The 13188-nt window shown below is 50.6% G+C and overlaps 1 protein-coding gene across 3 annotated transcripts in view; it reads right to left on the bottom strand.

Moving 5' to 3' along the window:
* Itih3 (inter-alpha trypsin inhibitor, heavy chain 3) overlaps window positions 1-8609 on the bottom strand; it is a 15232-nt gene extending 6623 nt beyond the window's left edge. The window contains exons 1-14 of one of the 3 annotated variants that reach the window (XM_063275657.1): window positions 8275-8609; window positions 7653-7673; window positions 6538-6704; window positions 6331-6435; window positions 5842-6004; window positions 5328-5441; window positions 4447-4572; window positions 4104-4220; window positions 3439-3607; window positions 2876-3001; window positions 2449-2630; window positions 868-1053; window positions 584-723; window positions 1-44 (exon numbers count right to left, since the gene is read on the bottom strand). The exon at window positions 1-44 is cut by the window's left edge and continues 111 nt beyond it. In XM_063275657.1, coding sequence (XP_063131727.1) covers window positions 1-44; window positions 584-723; window positions 868-1053; window positions 2449-2630; window positions 2876-3001; window positions 3439-3607; window positions 4104-4220; window positions 4447-4572; window positions 5328-5441; window positions 5842-6004; window positions 6331-6435; window positions 6538-6704; window positions 7653-7673; window positions 8275-8367 — 1753 coding nt within the window. In that variant the 5' untranslated portion in view covers window positions 8368-8609. The remainder of the gene's footprint in view (window positions 45-583; window positions 724-867; window positions 1054-2448; window positions 2631-2875; window positions 3002-3438; window positions 3608-4103; window positions 4221-4446; window positions 4573-5327; window positions 5442-5841; window positions 6005-6330; window positions 6436-6537; window positions 6705-7652; window positions 7674-8274) is intronic. The other 2 variants (NM_017351.1, XM_063275656.1) reach the window with 2 other exon arrangements.
* Window positions 8610-13188: the final 4579 nt, after the last annotated feature.

Raw genomic sequence — 13188 nt, forward strand, 5'->3', positions numbered from 1 at the left:
CCTCTGCTGTGATGTTCTCCTTCTCATCCCCACGGGCATTCTTGCTGTGAGGAGGAACAGCTCAGAGTCAGCCCAGAACACACCATATTGCTTCCTCTCCCACTAACTCACCAACCAGACCAGAATCCTCAGGGACAACTAGGGAACATCTCCCCTCCCTTCATTGCCCACATCCTTGGTCCTGCTCAGTGGAGCTCACTGAGAGGGGGGCGGGGGGATGCATTGCCCTCTCAAGGGTGCTCAGCTACACCCTTGAGGTGTTGGGGCTCCCTCCCCCCATCAGTGCTGTCCGACCTCTCTATCACTGGGTGGTGCTGATGAAGAGAAAAGGCTAAGGTCCTCCCCTGCCCTAGAGGTACCCTCAGTCCTCAGTAGTGCTTGCTGGCTGAGATGGACAAGCAGGAGGTGGGGGAACACAAGGAAACATGGGGGTTGGGGGGGCAGAGCAGTGAGAATGTTCGTGGTGATGTCTTTCCTCAGCAGGTGGCTGTCTTACTCCTCTGGCTCTATCGGAACGCAGTCAGAGCTGTGGTGGGTGCTAGAACGCTAGGCATTCCTCAAGGTGAGGGTAGACCCACTCTACCGTTTCTCCAGTAACTGCTCAATAGTGAGGTAGGCCCAGAGCCGCTCAATGTAGTCCCCAAAGATGTAGCCTTGCTCCTTCAGGGCCGCGTCCATTTCCTTCATGTCTACCTCCTCTGTGAAGGTCAGGTCATTCAGGGCCTGGGTGGGGAAGTGGAGCAAGTGAGGAACTCAAGGGCCGGATCACGGAGTTGTGGGGCCAGGTTCAGAGGATGCCACTCCCGGAAGCCTTGGGTCCATCGTTGCTGGATTCCCAGCATGCCCCAGGCATTCGCTCCCACTCACCCCATGACCCTTCACATCTGCTTTGAAGTTGTCCACGTTCCTGTCCACCAGACGCCCTGCTACAACAATCTCAGAGCCATCATAGAAGTGGGGGTAACTGTTTCTGGTGAGGTCCAGGATGGCATTCTCAGGGTATTCTAACTCCACATTAGTCAACAAGGGATTAGCTACTTCCTCGTAGAAGCCCTGTAAATTAGATCAAGGGAGACATGGAGAAGCCCCGGATAGGTTGGTCCCACAAATGCTACAAGGTGGCATTTGGCCCTCAAGGGCTGAACTGATCCTTTCCCTTGGTCTTCATTTCTAAATGGCCCTGGATGTGCCCTGGAGTCTATGAGGGCACTGTCTATATGAGTACACTGTAGCTGTCTTCAGACACACCAGAAGAGGGCACCCAATGCCATTACAGATGGTTGTGAGCCACCATGTGGTTGCTGGGACTTGAACTGAGGACCTCTGGAAGAGCAGTCAGTGCTCTTAACCACCAAACCATCTAGAGAAGCCCATAAATGTCAAGCTTCTTTATTATTATTATTATTATTATTATCATTATTATTATTATTATTATTATTATTATTATTAGGTTTTTCAAGACAGGACTTTTCTGTGTAGCCTTGGCTATCCTAGAACTCTCTTTGTAGACTAGGCTAGTCTTGAGATCTGCCCGCTTCTGCCTCCCAAGTGCTGGGATTAAAGGCATGTGTCACTACTGCCTGGCTGTCCCCACCATCTTAAAGACTAGAGGGAATAAAAAGAAAGGACAGAATTCTGGAGGCAGAACTTTGAATAAAGAAATATTAGCCACAGGAAGGGGTGTGGTCAGAGGGGAGGAAAGCCCCGGGGTCCCCTACAAGTGGGGGTGCAGTCCACCACCTGAGGAAGGTCCTAGATCAGAGTGAAGAGTGAGGCACACAGTTACATCTGGCTAGCAAATATTTTTAAATACTGTTTTATTGTGTAAAGTTCTGTGTCTGTCACGAGTCAGATTTGTACTGCACTCCCAATGCCCTAACCCTCATAGTGCAGCCTTATTTGGAGGTAAACTCTCTACACAGATAGTCCAGTGATGTCATGAGGTTGGGCCCTAATCCAATATGCCTTGTGTCCCTATAAAAAGAGAAAATTGGATACAGACACACAAGGAAGGAATGCATGGGAAGGCCACAGAAGAGGAGTGCGACAACCCAAGAATTGAGGCCTATACTGATCTTTCCCTCAGAAAGGAACCAAGCCCCTGTCACCTGATCTCATACCTGTAGCCTCTAAGACCTTGACACAGTGTTTCTGTTATTTAAGCCACCTCGTCAGGGGTCGTGCGCTCCCTATTGCAGACTTAGTGAACCATTGTCCTGTGGAATATTTGGGCATGCTTACATAGAAATTACTTATTGATCACGAGACATACATTAACGGAGTGCCCTGTGCCTGACCTCCTGCAGAAGAGGCAGCTCTGTTCTATGTAGATTAGAACGAGATGCGGCCAGAGATGCACTCTAACAGAGAGGAGGCTCCACCTGACGCCTGAAGTTGGCCCGTGGTGGAAGTAACGGCCTGAGGAACAGCGCCTGAGGTAAGGTGTACCTGCAGCTGTAAGCTGGCATCAGAATCTTCATAAATACGCCGGGCAAACCCGTGGTTCTCCAGGGCCAGAGACTCCAGGAAATTATAATTCAGATTGTTGCCAAAACCCAGGTTATACAAAGGGAACTTGCCCCTGATGGCGTTCCGGACGTTTTCCTGGATCTTTTCAGGTCTGCTCTCGCCTGTAGAAAGGGCCGTTCATGCTGGGGACCACCTCCACTAGCTCTCCTGGGGAGAGCTAACTCTTTGTATGCATAGCTGGTAGGGAGCCTTGACAAGGATAGGCATGCAGCTGCCTTTAAGGGGCTCACAAGATGCTAGGGAACCGCAAGAAAAGACACCCAGGGTCTTGTAGTGAGCCAGCCACACAGGCAGGCAGGCAGGCAGGCAGGCACTCATCTTGGGCTCAAGCCTCCCTCTCCCTCACCAGTATTAGCATCCCCATCTGTCAACATGACGAGGATGGAGGTGCTCCTCTCCGGGACAAGGTGGTCTTCTCGGGCCTTGTTCAGCATTTCAATACCCCTCAGCAGCCCGTCATTGATGTTGGTCACTGTACACCGACAGAGAGACAGAACCATTGAGGTGGGGAGTGTCCTTGGCGTGCCAACAACATATGTGGATGGACAGCACAGACTTTTCACACTGGCATCAAAGGGGTGCTCAGGGGTTCTAGGCGTGTGATGACTACAGCAATTTGACAAGCAGTCAGGTGGAGTCACCAGGAGTGGGAAGGAAATGATGTAGATGTCATGTCTGTTTCCACAGGAAACAGGGTTCCCTGCGCCTCATCCTGCTGAGACTTGAGGGCACCAGGATCACGGGTTAGAAGCGCTGAGGACAGGTTTCCCTAGGCCGCAGAAGAGACATCCTGGTGTCTCATCTTCAAGTCTGAGGTCTACCCCAAGGAAGAGGCACGGCGGAGATGGGCTGCGGGTGCGAGAAAGGGGACCAGGTAGAATACGCATCTGCCCCTTCCCCCCAGCTCACTGCTTCGATCACGGATGTTCTTCACAAACGCCCTGGCCTCCTCGAGGTTTGCAGGTGTGGCCTTGACTAGGTGATCTTTCCAGGTGGTCACACCAGTGCTGAAGAGGATGAAATTCAGATAGTCCTCTTCCTTCATATCATCCAGGATTTTGAGAAGGGCTTCCCTGGTCTGAGGGAGGAGGAAGACAAACACACCATAAAGACATGCACAAGGAATGAGCCAGGGCGCTTCCCAGCCTAGGCTGACGGAGGAGCTCCTACTACCCTTATCCTTATGAGTTGGCATTGCCCAGGGCCCCCAACTCCCTCTGAAAGTGTGTAAAGGATTTGCGTATTCTGTCTGACCCCTCCTTTTCCACCAGAAACACTAGAATCTTCCCACTTAAAAAAATAAAGAGTCTCTGGGCTGGAGAGATGGCTCAGCGGTTAAGGGCACTGGCTATTTTTCCAGAGGTCCAGAGTTCAAATCCCAGCAACCACATGGTGGCTCACAACCATCTGTAATGGGATCTGACGCCCTCTTCTGGCCTGTGGGTGAATAAGCAGATAGAGAACTCACACACTAAAAAATAATAATAATAATAAAATGTAAAATATCTTCCTCCTCACATTTCTACGCCCCAGTGCTGCCCTGGGTGCTGGGAGGGGGTTGGATGAGGACAAACCTGCTGGATTTTCCGACCAGACATGGAGCCACTGACGTCAATCACAAAGGCTATGTTCTTAGGCACCACTGGGAGGCCTTGGGGTGCAAAGAAGTGCACGAAGTAGCCATTGACTATCTGCAAAGGTGGGAGAGAGGTGGAGGCCAATGCCTGTTTAGCAAATGAAAGTCAAAAATTCATCACTAAAGGAAAAAAGTGTCCCATTTCCACTCTCCAGGAGGCACCATGCAAGGGAAATGGTGCTATAGATGGGAGAAATGGACATCTCTGCAGTCCCTTAGCATATTGGCCTCTCCCCACCATGATGATGTAATCCAAGCCTGGTGAAGCCTTCAACCTCTACCTGCACATTTCCTGGAGACTCTCTGTTCACATCATAGACGATGGTGAAGTCCCCGTTGAGAAGGGAGTCCGTACAGGTTGGGCATGAGCGCTGCTGGTCTAAGCTGGGCTTGAAAGACACATGCCCCTGGGGGGAGGGAGGAAAAGCCTTGAGCCTTGTGAAGGTGGCCCACTGGCAGACAGGAAGAACTGGCAGTTCCTCCTGGGTAAAGCTGCTCCCGTGTCCCATCTTTCTGAATACCTCCCTCCCTGGGTGATCAGAACCTGTCTGGGGTGGGGAGGGCTGTCATTTTCATTTAGTCTTTCTCCTCCCTTCTGGCTGCCTCATCCCAACTCCTTAGCTCAGTCCCAGAAGTTACGTGGGCTTGGGAGTTTTGCCCCGTATGAGAGAACCTTGTGCTGAGTGGTTTTGCAAATTGGAGTTGGCACCCAAAGGGGGGCGGAAGGACACAAGTGGGGAAGGGGGTGTTAGACTGAAGGGGACTGGGAGCATCCAGACACTAGCTGCCCTCTTGAGCGTAGGCTCTTCAATCGTCTCTCTGGAGAACCTGAGCAGCTGAGATTTGATCTTTACACTTCCTCCTCCCATTGCCACTGGGCACTTGCCCTGGCATAGCTTGAGGCTCAGTGACTGTGTCAACTGCCCAGCACCAAGAAGGAGAATTAAACCGATTCTCTTTAGTCTCCCATCCCTTAATGTGGAGTCAGCAAAGCTAGCCTCGGTTCCTTGATCTGCATCCCCTTCCCTGCCCATGCATTCGCCAGAGTATAAATGACTTCCCATCTCCCCATCGTCCGGGTAGAGTTGAGACCCCTTAGATCAGCAAAGTCAAGGCGCTGGCCTACCCCCTGCACCCCAAGCCCCGGGGGTATCTACATCACCTTTTTCCCTGAGAAGGACTTGGTGAGGGCACTTCCCAGGAGGTCATTAGTGATAAATGAGGCATCGGCGTCCAACATGCTGATGCCCTGTGGCTCAAAAATGTGTGCGTCGATCTGAAACGGTCAAACGAAGGAGATGTCATACTAGGACAGAGCAGAGGTCTGGGACAGAGTCAAGGGGAATGACATGGGTCTATGCTGAAACAGGGAGCCTCACTGACAGCTACTAGGAAAGTTCAAAGGGTGTAGCAGCATGAAACATCTGCATCATCTGACTGCCATGGATCCCCCAATTCAAGGGCCCTGGCACGGAAGCATCATCCCCTTAGCTCCTGGCTGTTGTAGCTAACGCCATTGTGCTGCTTTCAAACCACTTCAGCCGAGTACAGGGCCTTGGAGATAACGTCCTTGGCTCAGCTCTGAGCTCTTCCCTCCTTCTCCCACCCCCCGACCCCACCGCCCTTCTTTGGGCTTTCTGTGGTTCCAAGCAGGGGACGCAGGAACGGCTGCTTACCTCAAAGTGTCTGACGAGCTGCTTGGGCTGGACCTTAAGGTACATCTCGTACTTTCCCTTGTTTCTCTTGAGCAGCTCTTCATAGGTCAGCTCAAAGATGACCTTGCTGCCTGCGGCCACATTGACAGACACTGTGAACTTCTCCAGCTTCCTCCCGGAGGCCCTAGGGGGTGGGGGTACAAGACAGTGCTTAGCGCAAAGACTTCAGGAACCCATCCTTCGTTGGTCCTGGATTCAAGGCTCAGATCCTACATTACAGACCTCCCTATCTCTTCCGAACCTCAGTTGCTTTAAAATGGGATGCTCTGGGGGTTGGAGATTTAGCTCAGTGGTAGAGTGCTTGCCTAGCAAGCGTAGGGCCCTGGGTTCGGTCCTCAGCTCCAAAAACAAAAACAAAACAAAACAAAAATGGGATGCTCTGGGGATACGAGTAGTTGCCATAGTAATTAAAGCTGCTTTCTTCTCTCAAAGCCCAAGAGCCACACTCACTTGACCAAACCGGCTGTCTTGCCCTGGGACACAGCCTTTTCATATTGTTTCTGCGCAACTTCCTTCTCCTTGACACTCCCAGGGTAGGTGACACCATCAATAGTCCTGAAGATAAAGAGTTTAGGGTAAGGGCCTGTCACACTGGGCCAGAACCCACTCCCCCCTCCACTTAAGGAACTTAAAGTGAACAGCTATGGTGGCACCCACAAGGTGAAGTTGGTGATGAAGGCTGTCTTGGGCAGTTCCACATCAAAGGAAACTTCCTTGGCCTTGTCTGCACGGTTGACAGCCCTTGTGGTGACAACATTGTGAGCAAAGCGGGAGGTCACCTTGCAGCTGATCTTGGTGCTGTAGATCTCAATGCCATCCACCACCTGTGGGAGAACGGGGTCAGGATCACTGGATGGTAGTTAGTTAAACTGCATCCTGGGAAACCGACTCATCGGCGTGGTGGCTTCCCTTCCAAATTCTCCCTCATGAGCTCTGAAGTCCTGATAAATCTTAGTCCTCACAGTCACCCACACTGGGACTCTGGACAGTGTCCTTTGTCCCACAGTCATCTGGCTGCCACAGTGCTCACACTCTGCATTCTCAATGCTGCAATTAGCACACAGCTGCAACCACCAAGCTCTCTGACCCAGCCCCTCTCCTAAGTAAAGCCTTCCCCTAGGTTTTCCTTGGAGAGTCTTGCCTCTCCGTATGCTGAGCTCCAGCTACGTCTAGGAGACTTTCTCCATCATGGCTCTTTCTCCTCTCCCGTCACACTCTTCCACCTCCTGTGTCCTCTGGTGTAGACCTGTACTTTTTTTTTTCTTTTTTCTTTTTATCGGAGCTGGGGACCGAACCCAGGGCTTTGCGCTTGCTAGGCAAGCGCGCTACCACTGAGCTAAATCCCCAACCCCCTGTACTTTTATTCAAACACACACCTACTTCCTGTGGGAAGTCCCCAGACACCCTCTTTCCAGCAGAGGTAATAGAGCAAGGCATGCTGGGTTAAAAACGAATCTAGATACTTTGTAACAGCTTGCTTCACCATCCGCTCCCAGTCCTCCCTACAGCTGAGTGCCAGCAAGTACTTGATCAGTGGTGTGAAAGGAAGGTGCCCCCACCATGCTGCCCCCGTGGAAGACCATAGCTATAGCGCTCTTTCCCAAGGGTCTTTGGGTCACATGGGGCCCTGCCAAGATGGAGCCATGGGCTGTGTTCCAGCTCTGGGGACCATGCTATTATGATCTGTACCTTCAGCAAGTGAGCAAGTGGAGAACCCCTCCATTCTGCCCCCTCCCTACCCAGTCTGTAGCCCCCGCCCCAGAAGTTCTTACCCCTTCTGGAAGGCTCCGTTTCTGTAAACACAAAGATAAATAAAGAGTTCAGGGCAAGCACAACATCACCAATGGCCTGGGAGCAGGTTCTGTGCTAGGGCCAGGGCTCAGAGACACAGAGCCCTCCAGGCCATGTGTTAGAGAAAGACAATGAATAGTTAGAGAAAGGGATGTGTCATCAGGTCACTTATAGAGGAGGCCATAAGCTGCCTGATGCCCCATATGCCCTGTCTTACCTGGCCTCTCACTCTGCTCTCCCTTGCTCCTGGTCTCTTCAGTCATAGTTCTAGAACACTCACCCACTCATCAGGCTCAAACTAGCATTTTCTAGAGGCCTCTGCACCTGCTTTGCACCTAAGACAGGCCCTTGCAGACCTGGGTGAGAAGTTCCCAATTCATCACCCATTTGATCGGCAGAGAAACTGAAGCCTGGGAGTTAGAAGAGCTGTGCTCCGTGTTAAATAGCATGCTGGTTTATCAATCCTAACTGGGACGTAATTCTCCAGAGTCCGACGCTGTCCAGTCCCTTAGCCTCCTCTTCCCCTCACTCAGGGGACTTGGATGGAGTTTTCTGCCAATATGACCCTCAAAGTCCCGATATCAGATAGGAAGTTCTACTCACCCCAAGCAGCCGGAGGGGACTCCTTGGAAAGCCAGAGGTCTCCAAGCCAGAGAGCAGAGCCAAGACAAGGCAGGGCCACCACAGAGTCACCATTGCTGAGCACACAGACCTGGCCTGCTTTCTTTATATATGCCAGCCCAGTGTTTTCCAAGCAGGGTCAACGACCTGCACCATGGGGCCAGAGCAGGGGAGGCAGGCATCAGCTCCGGGAACTGGGGGGTGGGTGGAGTAACCACCCAGTGAGTCTCTATGAAGAGGGCCCAGTGGATACAATAAACACTGTTGGTGCTACACTCCCGATACTCCGGAGGCCCTTGGGAAGGCAGGAGCTGTGTGAACCAAGTGACCCCCACTCTCCCTGGTGTGGATGATGAGGGTGGTGTGAGCTGCATTTAGAACAGCTGGCACCCCTGCATCTAGGGCTCGATGTTTTTGTTCTTGCCACCCACATTGCCTCTAGTCTGGGCCTGGATCCCAGCTCCAACTCTCACAAGGCAGCCACTCTCCAACTAGACCCCCCATGGCTGAGTTTTTTTGTTCCATTACCTGATGTGTCTGCCAGGAACCCATGGACTGAACCACCTCTGAGCCTTGTAACCTAGCTCTCCCTGGGATCTGACTCCACACTGCTTCTCTGAGTGTCTCTCTTGACTGCGTGCCTGCCTAAGGGCCCTGGCTTCCCTCTTCCTTACTAGACAAAAGTTGTTCTTAATTTTTAAAAGAATCGGCTTTGGCTGTCTCTCAGACATCAAGCCCTTGTCATGTGGCTATTCACAGCGTGATTGCTTATTTCTTTTTTCAAAGATGTGTTTTATTTTAAGTGTGTGTGTGCGCGCACACGTGCGTGCGCATGTGTGTATGAGTGCAGGTGCCTGTCCCTAACATAGGTGCCAGGAGACAGACTCAGGTCCTCTGCAAGAGCAGAATGGGTTCTTTATTACTGAGCCATTTCCCCAGTCCCAACAGACCCTCTGGGAGTCCATTCTGTCACCTTATGCTGGACTGTCCCTTCCTGGATAGGACAAGCCTTAATTTGCTCACTGTGTGCCCTAGGACCCTGCCAGAGGTTCACACTTCTGCATGAGGGCTGGGACCTCCTAAGCCACACCAGGGTGGCCCCTTCAGGACAGATGCCCCATGCCCACCATGATATGACCTCTCTGCGTATCGTCCATGTGCTCAGCAGAGTAGGCCCTTGCCTACTTGAGCTGAGGCCAGCTACCTTACGGATGACACCATGCTCTTGGCTGAAAGCTCTGGACATGGCTGGCAGACGCACAGGGCTCTGGCTACAGAGAGAGGTGGCTGAAAGCAGACACTGAGAGGTGGGGTAAGCTATGGAAAGACTCAGCCGATTGACTGAAGTGGCAGAACAGCAATGACAGGGTTACCAAGTCAGCACAGACGGTGGGGTGACAGGGGCCGCCGCTGAGAGACAGACACCCAGCCTGGCAGCGCCGACCTGCTCTTACAAAACACCAAGACCTGATGTAGGGAGAAGATCCCTCAAAATCAGGCCTCTTCCTTAGAGCTGGGCAGGTTCTAGTCACATGGCCATTTTCAGCAGGCTGGGGTTGAAGGAAGCCTGCTCCTCAATAACAGCTACCTGTGGAGCCTCCCCCTGCCTTTCTCATCTGAATATGTCTCCTCCCTAAAGACTTAGAGTACGGGGACAGGGGAAACTTGAACTAGGAATTTAATGTCTGCTTAAGAAGGATGACCAAGAATTTGGAGAAAACTAGAATCATGCAAGACTAGAATTAGAAAGACTCCATTCGATCCCTAGGCTTGTCCCCTGCTCATTCCTCAGGAGGGAAAGATGATCCAGCCAGTTGACAGTCCTGCTTTCCCAGAATGCCTTTGGAGGTAAATTGATCTCTCCTCCCACATCGAGTTAACGGGACTTGTTGTTGAAGGACTCTGTGTTCCCAAACCTGGGGTAGCCTTTGAGCTCAGCCTCTATGATGGTTAAAATGTGAATTTGACGAGATCTTGGGTCACTGAAGAGACAAGCCTTTCAGTACTTGTCAAGGATTATCTAGGTTAGAGAGGGAAGACCCACTTAGCTGTGGATGTACCACTCTGTGGGCTGGCATCCTGGACTGAATGAGAGAGAGAGAGAGAGAGAAAGACAGAGAGGGAGAGGGAGAGGGAGAGGGAGAGGGAGAGGGAGAGGGAGAGGGAGAGGGAGGGAGGGAGGGAGGGAGGGAGGGAAGGAGGGAAGGAGGGAGGGAGGGAGGGAGAGAGCTGAGTACAAGAGCTCATTGCTTGCTACTTCCTGACTCAAGATACGATGTGACCAGTCACCAATATTCCTGCCACCATTCCTTCCCTGGTGCTGGGCTGCATCTCTGAATTGTAAGCTAAAATAAACCCTTTCTGCCTTAAGTTGCTTGGTCAGGGTATTTTTATCACAGAAACTGTTGTGTGACAGACTTTTGTGAGGAGACACAATGCACATGTGCGTGTGGACACACATACACACACACACACACATTAGTGTGCAAAATCTACTCACGCCAGGTAGGCCATGACAAACCAAAGAAAGGCTGCCATCTAAGACCAACTTGGTGAACCAATGAGTTTTATTGGGGTTACTTACAGGAATATGAGAAAGGCATTTTTTATAAGAGCAGAAATAACTCAACGTTGCATCGCCAAAGCCCAGCCCAGCTTTGGGGTCAGCTCACAGCAGCTAGAAACCTGGAGCACCAGGTACAGCCTGCAGGCACTTTACAAAGTGGGGAGCGTCCTTTCTCTTCTAGGCAGTTCAACCTGTCTCTGTTTCTTCCTGTTGTTTTCAGAGTGGCTCTAAGTAGCTTTTACTGTTTGCACACTATGGTGGTTTAAATGAGAATGACCTCATCGGCTCATATATTTGAATGCTTGAGCACCACGGAGTGGAACTGTTTGAGAAGGATTAAAAGGTGTATGTAACCTTGCTGGAAGGAGTGTGTCGATAAGGGTGGGCTTTGATGGTTTTGTTTTGTTTTGTTTTTCTCAGAAAGCTTTTTTTTTTTTTTGGTTCTTTTTTTCGGAGCTGGGGATCGAACCCAGGGCCTTGCGCTTCCTAGGTAAGTGCTCTACCACTGAGCTAAATCCCCAGCCCCGCTCAGAAAGCTATTTTATTTGGACTTCACACACACACCTTCTGCGAGCTGTGCATCAGAGGCCGGGCCATGGCGGTGACGTCAGTGGCAGCGGAGGGGCTCCGGGCCCCAGGCTGGGCCGGACCTCTCGGATCGGTGCGAGCTCGCTGGATGGACTGGGTCACTTGCTTTGGTGGGCTTTGATGTTTTAATAGCCCATACCAGTCCCAGTGTCACTCCCTCTCTCTGCCTCCTGCCTATGGACCAGGATGTAAAGCTCTCAGGTACAGCTCCAAAGCCATGACTATTTCCATCTGTGATGATAATGACCTCTCTAAAACTGTAAGCAAGCCCTCAATTAAATGCTTTCTTTTATAAGAGTTGCTTTGATCATGGTATCTCTTCACAGACACTAACACATAATAGCAATGTTGTCGGTAATTAAGACACATACTCATGGAAAAGAAGGGTCCTGGTAAATCTGGTCAGTTTGAGGGAATTCCTAAAGCTATTTTGAGTTGTTTACCTCTTGACGTAATGAGCTTCCCTGCAGGGTGGGGTGTCTCAATCTCAGAGGAACTGTTGCTACACAAGGTTAAACCCCTGTGGAACTGCTTTTGCAGGCATAGAAGACCCAAGTTGAGAGACCACTCTCCCAGAGATCATATTCAGGCCCGTGTGGCAGGTCAGAGTACCTGCAAGGTGGTCCTGAGAAACCTGTCTGAAGCTCTGAGGGTGAAGGATCAGTTGCAATAGAGACTCCAAGATATGGAGGTGGCCAAACCACAAGATGTCTACTGAGGATATCTGCATGCATGGGGTCATTCCTAGTACCCATTCTCCCCACTTCTAAATGGGGAGGGTGTTTCCTTTGTATCAGCGAACACTAGAAGTCTGTTGTTCATTTTTTATTTTTCTAGGCGTCCACAATTAAGAGACTGTCTTGAGTCTCTGAGAAGACTTTGGGCTTTTAGATGTGTCAATGCCAAAAGACTATGGGGACTCTTGAAGATGTTCTGAATGCATTTTGCATTGAGATGGCCATGAGCCTGTGAGAACAAAGGAGTAGAAGGTTATATCTTCACAGTGATAAGTTTGGGTGCCAGGTTGACAGGGGTAAACTTGTGACAATTACTTATGATTGTGGATCTAGAATCACTGAAGAGGCAAACCTCTAGGAACACCTGTGATATAATATCTAGATTATACGGATATGCCTATAGGGAATTATCAATATTAGGTTCATCGAATCAGGAAATCCCACTTTAAATTGGGTGGTACTATTTCATGAGCTGGGCTTCTCAACTGAATAAAAAGGAGAAACCAGAAGTCTAAGCACTCATCAGTTAGCTGTCTGACTCTGGATGCCTCCTGCCTCTGCCATCATGCCTTCTCTGCCATGATGGACTGTACCTCTTCAAACTGTAAGCCAAAATAAATTTTCCTTCTGTAAAATTTTTTTTGTCACAAATGAGACCATAATACAATATCTGTGTTACTCCAAGCCAGGCTTTGTCTAATCTGGGCCCTGATGAGTTTTGTTTGTCATGGGAACTGTCTGAAGACAGAAGAGAAAGAAATAGAAACTCTTAACCAGAGTGGGCAGGGTCCCATCCACCTTCACACGAAGGGCAATGGCTCCGGGGTGCATCATCCTGTGCTGTGCGATATCTCATTGTAACAAAGTCCTGTGACCAACCCAGGGGAAGGAGCCTTAACAGGACAGTTCTAGACAGTATGAGGAGACAATGGGGTGCTGTTCCAGGACCCTGAAGTCCAAGCTTTGAACAGTGGCCATTTCTGTCATCAGGATGTACCAGTCTAG

The sequence above is a fragment of the Rattus norvegicus genome, chromosome 16 (assembly GCF_036323735.1).
Source record: "Rattus norvegicus strain BN/NHsdMcwi chromosome 16, GRCr8, whole genome shotgun sequence".
NCBI classification, from domain to species: Eukaryota; Metazoa; Chordata; class Mammalia; order Rodentia; family Muridae; genus Rattus; species Rattus norvegicus.